This window comes from Phyllopteryx taeniolatus, chromosome 15 (assembly GCF_024500385.1).
Source record: "Phyllopteryx taeniolatus isolate TA_2022b chromosome 15, UOR_Ptae_1.2, whole genome shotgun sequence".
In the NCBI taxonomy this organism is placed as follows: domain Eukaryota; kingdom Metazoa; phylum Chordata; class Actinopteri; order Syngnathiformes; family Syngnathidae; genus Phyllopteryx; species Phyllopteryx taeniolatus.
In genome coordinates, this window is record NC_084516.1 from 2,865,001 (window position 1) to 2,884,237 (window position 19,237).

A 19,237-nucleotide genomic window follows, 5' to 3' on the forward strand; every position below is an offset into this window, starting at 1 on the left:
AGCTAAAACAACAAGAGGCCTGAATTTATATTGAGAATTCATGTTTATATTGATTTATTTTTTACGTTAACTGTGTCGTTCTTTGAAAGGTAAAGTGGTTAAAGCCTTGATTTGACTGGAGCTAGTGCTCTTAACACAAGGTTTGTGACAATTCCACCTGAATTCCTATAAAATTGACCCTTTCAGGCAACAGCCACCAGTTACTAAAATACTTGGGGGAGTTATGCTTTAAAATGTTGTTTTGGCCAACTGATGAGTCATTTCCATATCATGTTTAAACATGTCAGCTTGAATAAATTCCAAAACGTGAACTCGGGAGCATAATTGCATGTATTCATCAATGAAAAATACCAATGTGCTTGCTAAACATAGCTTTTTCTGATTTTCTGAAAACTTTCCAACATGACTAACAAAAAGCTACATGCACTATTAGCATTTTGTTGGCATTTTAGCTTGTCACTCCAGTTAGCATGTAAACAGAGAGCTTTAAATAGTTTATTAAAACAAAGTTGTTATTTTTACTTAATTAAATCTGCAATGTGTAACCATCATTTTCACACAGGCCGCTACTAAAGGAGATGACACAATGCCGATTAAGCCGAACAGCTCATTTAACATCTTGCTGTGTTTTTCACAATTTTTCATATTTTACGTTTTATATTTCATGCTGACAGTGAAGTTCCCGCACTCTGCGCTTATGAGTACACACACACACACACAAAAATATGTACCGGAAATGATGGACTGGAATTGGCGCATTTTTTCTAGCAACAGGTGGGGCACGACCCCCTTGTCTCATTATTTAACAAACATTATTTTGTGTTTCTGTAGCAGAAAGTAATCGTAATAATTGCCTCTTCCGAATAATCCATTTGTCTCCCCCACTGGCTGTCCTTCAAAACAGAATGAAAACGTTCTAGAATCACACGGTGGGTAGGCGGGGGCCAGGCGTAGCCAGCATCATATGAAAGCGACGGCTCGCTTGTTGTCAGGCAGAATTCCAACCTCGGTGGAGACTGAAACTACGCACCGCGGCATTAAAGCTCTAATTCGATGACGATGACAAAGTTGCCGTTTTACGCTATTCACAGTTTTGACATGAAAATAAAGGTCAAAAACGTTACCAAAATAAAGTCAAGATTTTCAGGACGCACTTGTAATTTTATGGTAAATGAGTCTGAATTTTACGAGAATGAAGTGGTAGCTTTAGAAGACAATACTGTAATGCAAGTAATTTTCGAATAAAGTTAGGTAATTTCAGAATAAAGTCAGAATTTTATATATTATAAAAAAGTAATAATTTTACGAGAAGCCATTTTCCACAAAATAATGGAGTAATTTACCGAGAAAAACTAATAATTTTACAGAAAAATACAGCTGTCATTTTGCCAAAAAAATAATGATGTAATTATTAATGATAATTAATTAATGATGTATTATTTAACAAGAATAAAGTAATAAAGTACAAGAATAATGTCTTAATTTTACTAAAATAAAGCTCTAATGTTATTAAATAAAGCTGACATTTTACATTAGTAAAGTTGTAATTTACGGGAATAAAGTTGTAATTTTAACAAAAATCAACTCATAATTTTACGATATTGAAGTCAGCAAAGCTCTACAAAAGTCAGGAAAAGCCTCCTAGAACATCAGAACTTTATTTGCGGCTAATCAGAAGCACTTTAAATTGTGGCAGACATTTACTCCGCGTCGCCATTGTGCACAGTATATTTGAATCCAAAAGCTAGTTTATTTTTAGCCTTGTCGCGTGTCTTTTGACGTAGACCTGTTAATATCTGCCGGCCAATAAAGTTATTTAAAAAAAACTAAAAAAAAAAATGTCGGCGGTCTGTAACAGACAACACGTCTGAGACATACAACACGTAATGCACGGCTCAGACTACAAAACAAATATGCTCTTTCACGCTTGCACTATGTCAGACTACTGCAATAAAACCTTGTATTCCGATACCGCCGCATCCCGTTTTTTACGATCAGTAGGCTTTATCTTGTCAACTCAAATGCGACCGGATACACCCGTTACCGTGGCGACGACAACAAGATTGGAGCGCGCCGACTGTATTATAAAAACAAAATGGGGAAAAACGTGTGTTGGTGGTCACCGGTGCTCAGGACAGGAGAGGACGTTCGTTTAAGGCGTGCTTGAGGTATGTTCACGTACTTTTAATACGATACGGCTCGCAAGCAGGTAGCGCGAACGGTTGGACGTAAACATGCCGCCGTTCTGTCGAATCATGCTCTAAAGTTTCGGTGTGGGTGAAGTCATTTAATTAAAAATGGAATAATAAGTCATTTAATTCCAGTAAGTTAGCACCCATTATTTCTGTCATGTTGTAATGTTGGTTTGACCTGACTGATTAAAATACACGACCTGACTGGAGCAGTGATTTCTAACCTTTATGGAGCCAAGGAACATATTTTGCAATTGAAAAATCTCCCGGCACGCCAACAAACAAAAATGTCACAAAAAAGTGGATACATTAATGACTGTATTTACTTCCTGCCATCTAATAGAAGACCATTCATTTGTTCTGTCTGTCACTATGCCTCACTGGCATAAATAAAGGAACAACGATATATTATTTATTGTAAATAGAATTTTTTTGAGCAATTAGGTATATACAGTCATTGAACAGGTCATTTAAATCGACACATTCCTCCATCTTGTGATCGGTTATCGTTTTTTAAAACTCTGTGATCGGCCCCAAAAATCCTGATCGTGTAAAGCCTAATCTTGATTATGGATTTTGATTTATATATAAATTGATTTTGGTCTGATACTTTTTTTTCTTCTCCATAACAGAAAAACCTGACATTTGAACAGGGGTGTGTAGACTTTTTACATCCACTGTGTATGCCTTTGGAGTCAATGGAGGGTGCAGTCGCCCCCCTACCGCCGACGCTGCGGTGAACTAAATGGAAAGGAGGCGAGCGACTCTTGTCAGTCTGCCCTTTGTGCCTCGGCCACAAGAGAATCCAGTGATGGCAAAGATCAGCTGTGTGTTTAACATGCGCCGCGCGCGCACGTTGGCACCCGACGACGCGTCCGTTTACTTTCGACTAAACTGCAAATCATCAACTAATACACACACACACACACACACACACGCAATAATCACAGCTACTCGCACCGAAAGCACCATAACAAGTTTGTATTTCGTGTTGGGAGAACAGTTTGTGGTAGAATTACAGCTTTTAGCTATTAATATAGACTAGAGATAGACTAATATGTTTTTTTTGTTTTTTTGTTTTTTTTCCAGGACCGATACCGATTATTAGTTTCAAGGAGGCTGATAACTGATATTTGGAGCGAATATTCATTTGTAGCAAAAGGGAAAATATTGGCGTCAACATTTGGAATAATACGAACTCCAACTCTTACCTTCATTTAAATGCCTTTCACCATATGTTTATTAAACAGCTTTTCAGATTTGCGACATGTTATTATTATTATATTTTTTTTAAATCTTAGACAGTAGACATGTTTGTTTTAAAATTCCAAGAAAAAGTCCAGGGAGCTCCCAGGCTCAGCAGCATCTCTTTTCAAGTTGACTGGGAATGTAAATAAATCATTAGTTCTCTGATGTTTACCCAGTTAAAAAAAAAAAAAAAAAAAAGTCAGTTGCCGATATGCTCAAATGCTGAATATTGGTGACTATAATCGGCCCGTCCGATTATCGGTCTCTGCTTAATATAGACAATTGTAAACATTTGGGGCTGGGGGCTGGATTCCGCATAATATCTCAGTTTTTTGCGGCAGGTCTCAGTCCTGATTTTTGTACTTTGCTGGTTAGCTTAGCTTTAGCCTTCCAGTGTCATGGAAAAACGGGTTTGCCAATCCAGGATAAACGAAGCGTGCTGACGCAAACTACGCCGAAAAAGCACGTCCTCGCTCGCCCTCCACACACTGTTGTCTGCATTGTGTGTGTCTAAACACTCCTCGCGCCACTCAAATGGTGCAAATCGTACATACAAAGGATGTGTTTCATCACATCGGCGTCTCACGAGGAAGGTCGAGCGGACCTTGTGCAATTGAGTTGCATAGTTAGAGTTAAAAAAAACAAACAAAAAAAAAAAACCACAAAGAAACAGGTAAATCCTACATTTTGTTTTGTGTTTCCTATTATTTTCTCAGTTTTGCTTCCCTGTATGTGACATGACACAAACATACATGACACAGAAATTGACCTGGTGATTTTGCGAAAGGCCCTAACACAAAGCCGTGAAAAGGTTGAAAATTGTATCGCACAGTTAGCAGTTCTTTTGATGTTGGCGCTACCATTTCACACCGGCTGACTTTTTTTCAGTTTTTCTCCCGTATAGGCTTTTGTGTTTTTCCACTGCGCTTACCTGAACATTCCCGCGTCTACTTGCCGGCTGGCCGGACATGAAACGACCAAATAAAACTCCACTTAGCCCGCCCGCGATACATTCTGCACCTTCCTGCGATCGATTCGCGCGGCAGCCTCAGACGGCCTCGTCGAAAATGCTCGGGCCTTAAACTGAACATTCGAGGAGGTTTGAGCTCGGAGGACAATGATACCGAGGGTTCTGTTCACGTCACGCCGACTTGGCTGCCCGCCGGGCCATAAAAAGTCCATTTCCTTCGCCCGTGTTGATTAAAAATTGCATTCCCTCACGCTTCTGTTACGTGATCGAGTGCAAATTTGTGGTTTGGCTCTTCTGCCTACCCAATTACTTAGTATGTTATCTTGTGTTGTTACACTTTAGCGTGTCATCTTTTGTCTTTCATGTGCGTTTACTCGATGAGTACTTTGTTGCTGTACTTAAGTAGCTGTCTCAGGTTTGAGGTCGGACCATTGGAGGGTCGTCAGAGCCAAATTCCGTCATTTTTGTTCTCCTGCTCGGTCAGAACCACCCAGAAATCTTTTTCCTGTCTTTGTGTTTATTTGTCACGCTTTCTTCCCATGCTTGCTTGCTTGCTTTCGTCACTTCCACTCTGTGCAGACAGACGCATTGTGTGTTTGGACCACCAAAATTGATACAATAGTGCAGCCCAAGAATTGTTATTTATTTTTTAAAATTCATCTGCTATAGCCAGTTACACTTACTAACATGTAAGTTGGTAGACATAAGTCTCAGGAAGCTTTGTTTGAAAAGACATGGGAAGTCTGCTCTTTTAGTTCGAAGTGTCTGTTTTGGGCTCATTTTGGCCATTTCTAGGAGTCCCTCAAAAATAGGGCCATCTTTTTACAAATGTTTAGTGCTCATCGGCAGCTGAGTGTGTGTTGAGTTTTGGAACATCTTCCGGTGTGCCGGCGCAGACCGACGCTTGATCTGTTCCGCAAGTGTACAGCGGGAGTGGGGTTGCGTTAGCCAGGACGGCTGATTAGTTTCGGGCAGAAAGTACAACTTGGTGCCAGGCAGGGCCAAGGCCAGCGATTCCCAATTTTGTGGTGAGATGCCATAGATCTTTAGGTGTCTTGTGCATAAGAACGGTGGCCCCAAAGTGCAAAAAAAAAAAAAATATATATATATATATTTTTTGTCATTGTGTGTGGGCAGAATAGGGTGGCGAAGTTTGATGGCTTGCCATAAGCAGAAAACGCTAGTAACTCTGGCTCTAAACTTCTTGGGTATCCCCCAAAGAGATTCAAAGGCGACCCCACAGGGACTTTATTTTCATTTTTCCGGAGCTGAGGGTTACTTGAGGTTAAGAAGCCATACCACAAAAGACACATGGAGCCTGCCATTTTGGGTCGAAGCAGCCATTTTTGGATCCTTTTGTCCTTTCCAGGTGTCCTTCAAAACTCCTCGAAGAGATTTTTTTTTTCTTTTCTCCCCGATAGCAACTAAACAAATGGGTGGCGCTACATTGCCCAAAATGTAAGATTTTGTCTTTGTGTGTGGGCAGGATTTGGTGGCAAAGTTTGATGGCTTGCCATGAAACTGAAAACTCTAGTACCTGTGCGCTAAACTTCTTGGGTATACCTCAAAGAGATTCTTCGGCGAGCCCATAGGGACTTCATGATTGTTTTTGCGCAGCAGAGGGTTACGTGAGGACTGTGCTGGCTAATCTTTTTTTTTTTTTTTTTTTTTTAAAAGCACGTCATGCAATGCGTGCGTGTCATTCTCGTAGCCGCGGGCAACTGAAACCGCTAAACCTGTTTTCTAACATTTCCCCTTCCGCCAGTGTCCCGCCGTGACGACCGACTTTTGAGAAGTCACATCAACACCGAACTGCTTGCCTTTTCCCTGCGTGAGGCAGCAAGAAAGGGGCCGTGTGTGGGAAGTTGTGGCCCGTGTCAAAAGTGCTGAGTGTGGCGGCGTGGACAGGAAGAAGGAAGTAACTCTGCAAGAATGAAGATGCTTGCTGAGATTGTTTGGTGTCGTGTCTTATACCGAAAGCATGGCCCTCGCTCAAGCTGTCAAATCGTTTTGTTTTTTTTTCCAATAAAGAAAAGGCTTGGCTGTTAGACATTTCGCACTTTGTTTTTGGATGTGTCATTTGTAAATGACCTTGAAGTCTTTTGTTTCTCAAATTTGATATAACTTGGTCTTCTGACACACAATTGACGTATTAGCCTACCGTACAGTTGGTGCAGCAGCTTCAGAGACATCAAAGTTCCTTTCGCACACAACCCGGCACAGTGGGGTATTGCCACGACTTGCACTTTCACACGACAACACTGCGCTCTGCATTGAGATAATTACATGATCAGCATCTGATGTGAGTTAGAAAATCCGTAGAAATGTTGTGTTAGGTGTCGCCATGGGCCAGTTCGAGTCAGCTCTTTCGGGAATTTTTCGGGTACGGCGGCTTGGTAGAAGAAGGATATGCAAAACGTGCTTACGAAGACAATACGTCAATACCATATCGCATTTACGAGCGCGCCACCCATCATCGCTCTTTGACAAATTCAATGTAATGTTACTGTGACGCTGTCTTGGAATACATGTTCGCTATCAGTTAAGAGAGTTAGCGTGTCTACAATTGGTGAAATAAATACTAAAGACTTGCTACCGAGGCAGAAAACATGGCTAACTAGCATTGGCAGGCTAACAGCTTGTTTCCGCTCCGATGTTACTTCACAAAGTGGAGAAGTAGCTGCCAATTTTTGGACTTTTGTACTACATTTTGATTTTATTTAGAAAAATTCAGTTGTTTTTGTTTTTAGGTTTACTGTGGGCCCCCACACCTGCAGTTTCACACATTGGCTTTTTTTTTTTTTGTTCTTTTCAATGGCTCCCCAGTTTACTCAAGATTTTTTGGGGTTAAAGATATCCCCCCCCCCACCCCCGAATACAGTTATAATGGGCGTCAATTATCCGTGGATTTTCGCTATTCCGCTACTTTGTACCCTTCCACGCAACCTTTGTCCCACCTCGGTTTTACCTCCAAAGCAAGTGTCCGTCACCGGCGGGCCCCAAATAGTCCCACTTTGTGTCACCCACAAAGAATCGCCTCCCTCTGACACGTTTTCCCATCAGAAAAAAATGTGACGTCCACGTCATATTCCATCTGTTGTTCCTCACTGCCCTCTAGAGGCGCTTGTGGGGCATTACAGCAACGCAGCCTCAAGTGTTCCGTCATTTCTGTCACAATATTAGTGAATGTTCACTACTATGCACATTCATTCCATCTTTCATGAGGGGCCCCCAAAAAGTCCCCCAAAAAATGTTGGTTTGTAGCAGACATTTTAGGCCATTTCCAAGGATCCTTCAAAGACAATTTCCTTGATTTGGTCTGATTATTGCTAATTAGAATTTGCTGGCGCACCATGAAACAGGAAACTCTTTTTAAGATAAATATAACATTTTGTCGGCGTCTCAATCATGAGTGCACCTACAAAAAAAAGAAAGTCTATAAAGACATAGAGAGTTTTTCAATTTAGTTTTAAACGGGCTTCTTGGACATTTTCAAGGGTCCTTACAGAGATGAGCTCGTCCTATAGATTTGGTCCGATTCCGACTAAATTTCAAGCCCGTATACTGCACAGATGGGTGGCACGAAATCGCCAGCCGTTTGAGCTTTTGCCATGTGTGGGCGCAGAATGGTGGCAAAGTTTGATGCCTTTGCATAAAACAGAAACCTACCAGCAGGAATTACTGCATAGTTGAACCGTTTGATCTTTTCACACCTTTGTATAAAGTAGGCGTTGAACCGCTAGTCGACGATAATGTGACGATAGTCAACCTTGATTAATCAATGACGTCATGATTTAGATTTTTTTTGAACCGACCACTCGTTGATTTCAGCGAGGCGTTAATGCCAAAACACACGATTGGCGATTCATCGACTTCAAACTGTAACCGTCATCACAGAGTGGTAGAGTCGACTTGTTGACGAGTCGACTAGTTGCTTCAAGTGTCGCCTTTTTGAATGTTGGCGCAAATCAACACCGCCGACCTCCTTTTTTAGCCTGGACGGGCGTGGGCACGCTTGAAAAGGTATCGGCGCTAAATAATCTGCGCTGAGCGGCGGGCGCATTGTTTCTTCTCCTCATCTTGCCGTTTCATCGACAGGGTGAAAAGAACAATGGCTTCGATGTGCTGTACCACAACATGAAGCACGGGCAGATTTCCTCCAAGGAGCTGACCGACTTCATCAGGGAAAGGTAAGAAGTCAAGCAACATGATTGGCACATACAAAAAAAAAAAAAAAAAACAATCATTTACTCTACCCGAGCCATTAGCATCTTTTACACCCGGCATAACTGCTGCATCATCTAAATTTGAGTGTCACAAAAAAAGCCAAAGAAGAAGTGAAGGAGAATGTCATAGGTATACTCACTGTCATATGCGTATTGCTTAAATATTAATGATTGGATGCACACTACTGCTACTACTATTCATAATAATAATATCCAAAATAATGGGAAAAATATGTAACATAGTAATAATAGTTACTAGGGTAATTATATGTAAATGAAATTTATGAAAACAAATAATCATACATAAAATAATATGTAAACAATACATTTTTAGAAATAAAAATTTCTAAAAATTTTGCAATTTTGCAATATGTAAAATATTACCTGTATGACTAATATAATAGTTTGTAAAATAATAATTTCCAAATAATAATTTGTACAGTAATAACACTGTATAATATGTAAATTAATTCTGTATTTAACTTAAATTAAATTTTAATAACTATGTAAATTTCATGTAAAATCATATCTATAATTTAAAATTAATAAATGTTACTTTTTAATAGAGATTGTAAAGTCATGTCAAAATATGGAAAATAATAATAATTGTAATAACATTAACTGTAGGAATAAAAACAATAATAGTATGTTAAATCATAGTTCTGTAGAAAGAATAATAATCTGTAATATCACAATAATCACATAAAATAATGATTTTAAGGTTTATTTTGATTTGGCAAAGTCGTGTTGACGTTGCTGAGCGACATGAATGCTTGACCATGCCTCCCTCTGGTGGCCGAAATGGCACACTGTTGACTGGACAGTTACAAATGGAGAATATGCAAATTATACAATTTACACGTATTATTTGAGATACTTTTTTTTTTTTTTTTGACATGGATTGGTATTCTTCCAGGAGTGTTATCGAAGAGGCCTACGCCAGGTCCATGACCAAGCTGGCCAAGACGGCGGGAAACTTTTCCCAGCTCGGGTGAGTCCAGAGCCCTTTCTCCCGGGACGAACGCGTACGTCAACGTGCCTGTCGACCGCAGGACGTTTGCGCCGGTGTGGGAGGTGTTCAAGGGCTCCACGGAGAAGCTGGCCATCTGCCACATGGAGCTAGTGCGCAAGCTACAGGAGCTCATCAAAGAAGTGCACAAGTACGTGGAGGAGCAGGCCAAAGCGCACAAGAAGGTGAGCGCCGATCGGTGGTTTTAATTGGGACCACCCGATCACATTTTTTCGCATCTGAGTCCCAGTCACTTGATTTTGAGTATCCGCCAATACTGATTGATTACCTTGGCGATGCAGAAAAAAAGTGCGCATCCAAATTGTCTCAATTTTCTCCCTTTGTAATGTCCTCATGCCTTCCTTGAAATACAGTTTTCTCTATTTTTTTTAAACAGTAGTTTTTGTCTCATAACTGTCCGAGTCTACTAATTCTACTAAGATTTTTTCTTAATTCACAGAAAAATGAAGATAGCTGCTTTTGCGTTTGAACTCTTCATATGTTTCTGATACAGCGCCGTTACACCACAATTGCATTTAAAATTGACACCCAACTTAGTTTAACACTGGCCAAAAATAACCAACAGTAATGGCAGAGCTTTACTGGAGGCGGCCACCTACACATTTCATATGCAGGAATAATCCCGGTAGGTAACAGTCGCTGGGGACATAGTGATCTCATTGTCGTCGTTGTTAGACAAAAGAAGAGGTGGCGTCCACCTTGGAGGCCGTGCAGAACATCCAGAGCACCGGGCAAGCCCTGCAGAAGTCCAAGGAGAACTACAACGCCAAAACGGTGGAGCAGGAGCGCCTGCGCAAGGAAGGGGCAACTCAGAGAGACGTGGACAAGGTAGGACGGCACACTGAAGCCTCTTGCACACTGCCCGGGTTCGTCCCGTGTCGCCGTTCTGCGTGAAAGGTATCAAATTTCACCGTATTCTCTCCGCTCTGTTCGTACCTTCGCAGGCGGGAATAAAAGCCAAAAAAGCCACGGAGACCTACAAGTCGTACGTGGAGAAATACGCCTATGCCAAGTCTGACTTCGAACTCAAGATGGAGGAAACGGCACAGGTATGACTTTTGTCCTTTTCTTCGATGTAAGCCTGCTGTCGATATCATTACATCGAATGTTTGGATATTTTGGTGTTGTCAGCACAGAAGCGGTAGTGAAGTCATAATTCGAGTAAATGGCTTTGAACACTTCTCGGCCAAATGGAGGTGGAGCAGGATCTTCCAATGGATTGTGTTGTCGGAGTTAATGTTCTTTCTGCTGTGTGGGATGTCAAAACATCCCTACTTTGCCATTTTGTGGTCAGAACATCTTCATCTCCATCCCACAGTTTCATTTGACCACTTTGTAATTTCTTGTGTCATTCTCAGAGTTTGCCCACATAAAGTCAACCGCAAAGCAGTATTTAAAGGTTTAATTTAAAGCGCTTTTACTCCCCTGTGGTCTGTCTTCCTGTTTCACATGGACATGAAAAATGCACGTCTCGCGGTGGACAAAAGACCACCCAGACGTATGACGACATGATACATTCAGGATGTGCATTGTGTTGTTTTCATGGTTTTTGTCAATTGGTTGCAGAAATTCATATGCTTATTTTGGGGGGAGAAACGTCGCTGTTTTTTTTTTATTTTTTTACTTTATAAGGTAACTTTTTGGTAGGGGAAAAATATTTTTTCAAGATTAACTTTTTTTTTGAGGGAAACGAATCACATTCTTACTCGATACATTTGTGATTTGCGCTTTGCTAATTCACTTACTAGCTGATTTTTGGGGGTGAACCTATCCTTCATTATGAAAACTGAAAAACGAAGTATTTATTTGGCACCATCTTGTGGCATCTTGGTGCCAAGGAACTATGTTGAAGTGAATTTTTGGTTCACGGCAGAGCTCTGTCCCTATTTCCCACAAATAGCAGGGGAACACTGTATGGATTAACAAAAAAAATACTAATTAAATTTGAAGTTTTCATGATAAAATGTAATTTCTCTAGATGAAAAGTCATATTTTATTCAAGATAAAAAGTCACGTTTTCCAGAGAGAGAAGTCGTTTGGTTCTTGGATGAGAAGTTTTGTTTTTCTAGTTTAAAAAGTAGTACTTTTTTGACATGAGAAGTTTTTATTTTTCCTAGTTTAAAAAGATGTATTTTTATTTATGAAAGGTGTTGGTTTTCCAGAAATAAAAAGTTGTTTTCTAGAGAGTGACGTCGTGTTCTTCCTGTATCAAATGTTTTATTTTCTAGATGAAAGGTGTTTTTTTTTTTTAAGTTTTCTTTTGCTTGATAAAAGGTGTTTTTGTGAAATGAAAGACCTGATTTTTTTTCTAGAGATAAAAACAAAAAAACTTTCTAAAATAATAAATTGTATTTTTCTACGTAAAAAGTTGTACTTTTCTCAGATTAAAAGTTTTGTTTTTCTAGATACTTTTTTTTTTTCTAATAAAAAAGTTGGCTGTTTTCTAGATATAAAATGACAAATTTTCAAAAATAAGTGTTCTTTTTCTTGATGAAAATGTCAATTTTTGGGAAATAAAAAAAGTCGCGTGATCGAGAGAGAAGTAATTTTTCTAGATCCAAAAGTCTCTCTTTTTAAGAAAGAAATGATGATGATGTTTTATACAGATGAAATTTTAGTTTTCATTTTTTTTCCTCGGAAAAAAAGGTTTTATTTTTCTAGATTACAAAAAAATTAAACTTGAAAAAAAACCCACTTTTATCTCAGATTAAAAAAAAAAAAGAGTCATATTTTGTTTCATGTTTCGTGTCGATTCATTGCAGAAATTCCAGGACATTGAAGAAAGCCACATCCTCCACATGAAGGACATCATCAAGTCGTACTCGCAGTCTGTGGAGGAAACGCACGTCCAAATAGGAGAGGTGAGTACACACACACACACACACACACACGCACCGGAACATTCCAGCGGGTGGAAGTAGGTGTTGACCCGACCGGGTTCACTCGGCGTCATATCAATTAGTGTGCGCTTTGATCTCGCTAATCGTTTAACTGGGAAGCAGGAAACCTGCCATTCGGCCCTCCGCGCCCAACAATTAAAAAGTGATCAAAACTGATCTAAAACGCCTCCGTCACGCTCCCAGCGTCGCCGCCACTTGTTTGCTAGCTTTTACAGTTCAGTCCGCAAGCAAGTGCCGCGTGAAGATGCTCTCTGTGCTCTACTTCTTGTCACGTCCATCGAGGGGCGCTCCGCTCCGCAGAAAAAACCTCCAGGTCCGCCTGTTTCTTAACTTGATTGAGGAGTAGCAAAGTTGCACTGAAAAGCAAAAAAAAAAAAAAAAAATGGGGCTAAAGTTTATTGCAATTTTATGAGAGCAAAGTCACACAAATACAGGCTTATAATACGAAATATAAATCACTTTTTTTTTTTTTTTAGCTAGCTGCATTTTTAAGGGACATAAAGACAAAAAGTTGTACTTTTCCAAGATAAAAAAAACATTTTTTCAAAAGGGAAAAAATATGTATATGTATATTATTGAGAGAAAAAAAAAAGAATTAGTGGTATTTTTCAAGACATTTTTTTCCTAGTTAGACTTTGATACATGTAAATTGTATTTTTTCTTCAAGAGACGTAATTTTTTTTCCAAAGTAAAAATAATTTTGTGCACAGAGAAAAATGCAATTTTTTTTTTAGAATTAGATTTGTATTTTCCAAAATAAATAAATAATATTTTTATTTGCAAGATAGACCCCCAAAAATATAATGACAGATAAATTGTATGTTTTTTTTGTTTGTTTGTTTTTTTAGGGTTTAAGTTTTTTTCCCTGGAGCCTATCCCAGCAATCATCGGGCAGGAGGCGTGGTACACCCCGAACTGGTCGCCAGCCAATCGCTGGGCATATTTAAACAAACAACCATTCGCACTCACACTCACACCTACGTTTAGAGTCTTCAAATAACCTACCACGCATGTTTTTGGAATGTGGGAGGAAACCCGAGTGCCCAGAGAAAACCCACGCAGGCACGGGGAGAACATGCAAAGTCCACACAGGCGGGGCCGGGGATTGAATCCCGGTCCTCAGAACTGTGAGGCAGGCGCTCTAACCAGTCGACCATCGTATTTTCTCAGGAGAGTCATTGAGTCATTTGATAAGTGATATTTTTTGGGAGATTTAAAAGTTTTATATTATTAATATATAAATATTCAAAGATACAATACATTAGTTCTTAAAGAAAGGTAATAATCTTTAAAGAAAAACTACTTTTTTTCAGATAAAATGCAAATGTTTTAGGGAAAAAAGTTATCTTTTTCAGGAAAATAGTTGCGGCTTTTCAAGATACTAGTATTTTTTTTAGGTTTTATCCCACTTATTTCTGTAATAATAATGAAAAGTAAAAATACAATACAAATTGTAAAAATACAATATGAAATATTAAAATGGTATACAAATTTTGATGTATTCTTTAAAAAATGTGACTTAATTCTTGTAAGATTTCATACTCGTAGTCCATTTATTCTTCTTCTGAGTGTGACTGTAATCGGCCTTCATAATAAACAACAAGCTATTTTGTTCCGATCCTCTATTATCCACCGAGAGGCGCTCACGTCCGCACAGAAAGTCTGCCGTGGCCGCCTGCGGCTGCAGCGGCAAGCAAGTTGGAAGCAACGTGCGGCGACAGACCGCCGCGGGTTATTTAGCAACACGCTTGGTGTGATGGCCGCTGCCGCTCCTCGTTTTTCCGTTTCCCAGCCAGGAAATCACAAGCCGTCGTGGTTCGGGATAAGTTGTCTTTCCAAAGCGGGCGACGAGGCGGCGCTGCACTCCGCGCTCATAGTCGGAGGAGAGGGCGCAATATTGTGCTGAGTCACCGCGGCTGACGGCATGCGTGCTGACAAGCTGAGCAAATGTGTACATGCACTCAACACTCGGAATAGCTCACGTAAAGAGCAGCATGCAATAAATATAACACGGAATATATGTCACGGACATGAAATGGCACTCCATTATTTGGGGGCGGGGGTGGAAAGCATTTTTCAGTAGTAGGGCAACGTATAATATGATAGCCACTTTTATGTAAGCGTTTGCAAGGGTTGAAATAGACCACCTCAAATCCCCCAAAGTTGCAGAGGTAAAAAAAATAAAATAAAAAATTCAAACTACCGTAAACCCCCCCAAATTTATACAGGTAAAAAAAAAAAAAAAAAAAAGACATTAAATCTCAACACTTTAGCAGATTGACATAAGATTACCTTAAATATCAAAATCTTGAGCAGTTAGTCCCTCCAAAAGTTCCACAAGTTAAAAAAAAAAAAAGACTGCTGTAAATGTCCCGAATGTTGCCCAGTTTCAAATAGGTTTTTTTAAATTGCACAGGTTAAAATAAGAAATCAAAAGTAAGATGACCGAAAATTCCCCCAAAGTTGTTCTGGTTCCAATAAGGCAACCATAATAATGTTGCCTTAAATCACCCAAAGGTTGCACGGGTTGAATTAAAGCTACTGTAAATTCCTCAAAAGTTGCGCAGGATAAAGTAAAGCCACTGTACATAAGACTACCTCAAATTCACCAAAGGTTCTTCGGATTTCAATAAAGCTACTTCGAATCCTCCCCCAAAGTTGTGCAGTTTGAAATAAGACGACCGTAAATCCCGCAAAAGTTGCACAGGATGTAGTAAGACTGCCATAAACCCCCTTTAAAATTGCTCAGGGTCAATTATGACCACCTAAAATCACCTAACAGCTGTACAGGTTGAAAGAAGATGACCGAAATCCCATAAAAGTTCAAATAAGACAACCATAATTATCCTCCAAAAGTTGCACAGGTGTAAATAAGACTACCACAAATCCCCCAAAGTTTACACAGGTTTGAATAAGATAAATCCCACAAAAGCTGCACGTTCACCCGAAGACAACCTGAAATACGAGCAAAAATTGTGTTGGTTCACTTATGACTAATACCCCCAAAAATCGGTCAAAGTAATCTAAAAATAGGTCTCAGTCCGCCTGGATCCGGCTCTGGACCCTTCTCATCTGTGGCAGGTGAACATGCGTCATTGATGACACACGCACGCGCACGGGTCGGCAAATGCGACGATACGCACCACCGATTGAGTGATTTGAAGCCATCCTAGAGCTCATGCGTATTTCCAACTCGGCGAGTAAAAGCGTGAGAAGAGGGAGACAAGAGTGTGAGGCGGGAAATGGTGAAGAGGAAAATGCCTTTTTAAAGGGCCAGCGTGGAAAGAAGTGCACTGTGTGTGCGTGCGCGCGTGTCTTTTTGATGCGCGTATGCGTGCGGCAGGTGTATCTGTCAGTGTGCGTGCTGTGTTTGTTTTTGTAAGTGAGCTCGTGGGTGAAAGTGAGGGTGCCTTGAAGGGAGATAGATGCATGTGGGCAAAAGCCTCAGCGGATGTATCTGTGTGTGTGTGTGTGTGTGTGTACATTTGTGAGTGTGTGTGTGTGCGCCCTCCTCATGGCACCAGCACCTGACAGCTTGCGTGAGCGTGCATCCTCCACTCCATCCTACACCTCGCTCTCCGTCTAACATGCTGTACTCACAAAGCTAATGCGCTCCACGGGACCCTCAGGGCGGGCGTGTGTGTGTGTTTGTGTGTGTGTGTGTGTGTGCGTGTGTTACATATATGTGCGTGTGTGTTTGTGTGAGAGTCACTCGTACAGTACATCACGCGCATCTAAATGGCGCAGTGGTGACAGGACACACAGGCGGTCTCCACGCTTCCGTCTCCTCCGAGTCCGTACGTCTCATCCGCTCTGTAAACAAATGCCGCCGCGCTGCCTCCCGTGCCCACAGGGGGGCGATGGCGGCAACAGTGATTCAAAATGACGCCTCGGAGTACAGCGTTTCCCTCCGCTGGATCGTGGATTTTTAACGATATATTTTGAAAAATGTTTTTACAGTATACAGACAGTACCCCACTTACATCCGTGTCGGTAAAAAAAAAAAAGCAACCTCCGCACGTTCAAATTTAAAAAGAAAAAGCCGACTAGAATGCGGAATTGACACGGTGGAAGGTGTGTGCTGAGTTCCACTTGAGTTTGAGTGTTATTGGCTTTTGAACACTGCAAGCACATTTATTTTTACTTCCCCTCACAGATGAGATGTTTTTTATGAAATTAACATTAATGGTGGAAAAAGCTTTGAAAACTTGGTCTCTTTTTTTTTTTAATATCACAAAACTTAGCATTTGAACAAGGGTGTGTAGACTTTTTGTATCCATTGAATGTGTTGCTGCACCGTGTGCGTTTTATAGTAGCAGTATTTTGGAAGGTTAGAATTTCCGAAAGACCTACGTTAATTTCCGTGAGCCTGTATATTCTCATTCGCATTATATGTTAGTATTAAGTTAGCGGACTTTCGTCAGACAAAAGTAGCAGATAATAGTGTGGATCAGTCTTCTTACGTTATATTCCATGCACCAAGGAATAATGAATGTACAAACGTGCACAAATAGGGACTTTTTATTTTTTTCCCCATAATCAGTGACTCACCACACTAATGCTGTTTCTTTAAAAAAAAAAAAAAAAAAAAAAGTGTTAAGCCTTTTTTTAATAATGCGTACATTTTTGCTTCTTTGGGGTTGTGCAGGTTCACAATGAATTTATGAGAAACGTGGAGAACACCTCAGTGGAGAGCTTAATACAGAAACTGGCCGAAAGCAAAGGAACAGGAAAGGAGAGACCAGGTAAGCCACTTCTTGTTTTTATTTATTTTTTTTGTTGTTGTTGTTTTTGGGTGGGCAGGATCATTTCTTGGAGTCATGTTTGTTTCTATTTTGCTTTTTTATCTGGTGACTGGTGTGTTTTTTATGCTTTGCGTCACCGCTCGAGCGAAATGTTCGCTGATCCGAATGGGACGAATAGTCAAACGCACAAATAGAAAATGAAAACACTCGCAAGGGGCTGCTGTCGGCCACGGCTGATATCTAGACGCTCACACGCAGACTGAGTTGGACCAACCATAGCCAACAACTGTACGCATACTGTATTTGAAGTCTATGGAGCCAGTCCGACTTCAGCTCCTCATGTCAACACACTATGCCACGCCCCTTAAAGGCACACATACAACACTGCAGCTGCATACAGTAGAGTATATTATATGTGGAGCCTCAAAACCATAAAAACAGAACCAAAGAACCTCAGAACTGCGAGGCAGATGCGCAAACCACTTGTCCACCTTGCACCCTGAATTGCGTCTTAATATAATAATCAGGTCAGTTGTGCGTAAACAAAGGCGCCCCTGTGGGCGGAGCAGGGCAATTAGACCGGGGCCGAGCGGCCATTGGAGTCGATCGTGGTAATCTGCTGTCAAGGTAGGCAGGCTCGGCATTCCAGTAAGCATGTGTCACATGGGGGGCTTTGACTTAAGCGGGCAGAACCGAGCTTCTCGGCGAGGTCAGAGCTCAACAATGACTCTTGTGTAAACTTTGCCCACAATAGCCCGGCGGCCCCCATCGTGCCGACCCCGCCCCCTGACTCACCTTGTTGTGATGCGCTGTCATCATGCTTTTAAAGGCAGATTCGGGAACCAAAATGCTAATCATGCCGCAAAATGCGATACGTGTGAATATTTAAAGCCCCCGAGGGCTCTGACGTCTGCCCGGCTTCCTCCTCATCTCCACTCATGCAAAACATTACGTCAGGCACCGAGGCGGCTCACCTCTGTGCTGTGTGTGTAAACAATGCGTGACCCACACCCCCACCCGTGTGTCCAGACACCACGCACGGCAAGCTGAGTGGTGGCCCTCATTTGTTTGGACAGCAGAATTAATCGAGCCCGGAAAAGAAAAAAAAACAAACAAATGCGCCGAAAATTCTTGCCCATACGGAGCTGTTCATTAGCGCTTTTGCTGCAGCCGTCAGAAAAATAAACGGTCGGCTGTCTGATGAAATAGTTGAACAATCTGCGGCCCTTTTGGTGCTGAATTGCCACGTTTAGTAACGATAATTAAATTAATTCATTTACAATTACTTAAACAATTATTTAATAAAATAAAATCAAAAAGGTCACTTGTAATAAAATAGTAAAATTAAGTAATAATATCACAATTCATTATCTGCCTTATTTATGATTGCTTTTATTAAAATTAATTTACCACTTTTTTTTTTTTTTACAATTATTTTACAAAAAGTTAAGTGTGTGTAAAATTGTGTATTTGCGCATAAATAAAACAAGTATATTTCAATATTTAAATAAATAAACTCCCTTTAATGTCATTTAAATATAATTTCTTAACCTATTATTTATCCATCCATCCATCCATTTTCTGAGCCGCTTCTCCTCAGTAGGGTCGCGGGCGTGCTGGAGCCTATCCCAGCTGTCATCGGGCAGGAGGCGGGGTACACCCTGAACTGGTCGCCAGCCAATCGCAGGGCACATAGAAACTAACAACCATTCCCACTCACAGTCATGCCTACGGGCAATTTAGAGTCTCCAATTAATGCATGTTTTTGGGATGTGGGAGGAAACCGGAGTGCCCGGAGAAAACCCACGCAGGCACGGGGAGAACATGCAAACTCCACACAGGCGGGGACGGGGATTGAACCCCGCACCTCAGAACTGTGAGGCTGACGCTCTAACCAGTCGCCCACCGTGCCGCCACCTATTATTT

The 19,237-nt window shown here is 40.8% G+C and overlaps 1 protein-coding gene across 7 annotated transcripts in view; it reads left to right on the plus strand.

The window, feature by feature from the left end:
• fcho2 (FCH and mu domain containing endocytic adaptor 2) overlaps positions 1-19,237 on the plus strand; it is a 48,787-nt gene that overhangs the window by 1,013 nt on the left and 28,537 nt on the right. For all 7 annotated transcript variants that reach the window (XM_061798844.1, XM_061798840.1, XM_061798841.1 and 4 more), the window contains exons 2-8: positions 8,509-8,600; positions 9,553-9,627; positions 9,689-9,830; positions 10,342-10,494; positions 10,611-10,715; positions 12,429-12,527; positions 17,215-17,311. In XM_061798844.1, coding sequence (XP_061654828.1) covers positions 8,509-8,600; positions 9,553-9,627; positions 9,689-9,830; positions 10,342-10,494; positions 10,611-10,715; positions 12,429-12,527; positions 17,215-17,311 — 763 coding nt within the window. The remainder of the gene's footprint in view (positions 1-8,508; positions 8,601-9,552; positions 9,628-9,688; positions 9,831-10,341; positions 10,495-10,610; positions 10,716-12,428; positions 12,528-17,214; positions 17,312-19,237) is intronic.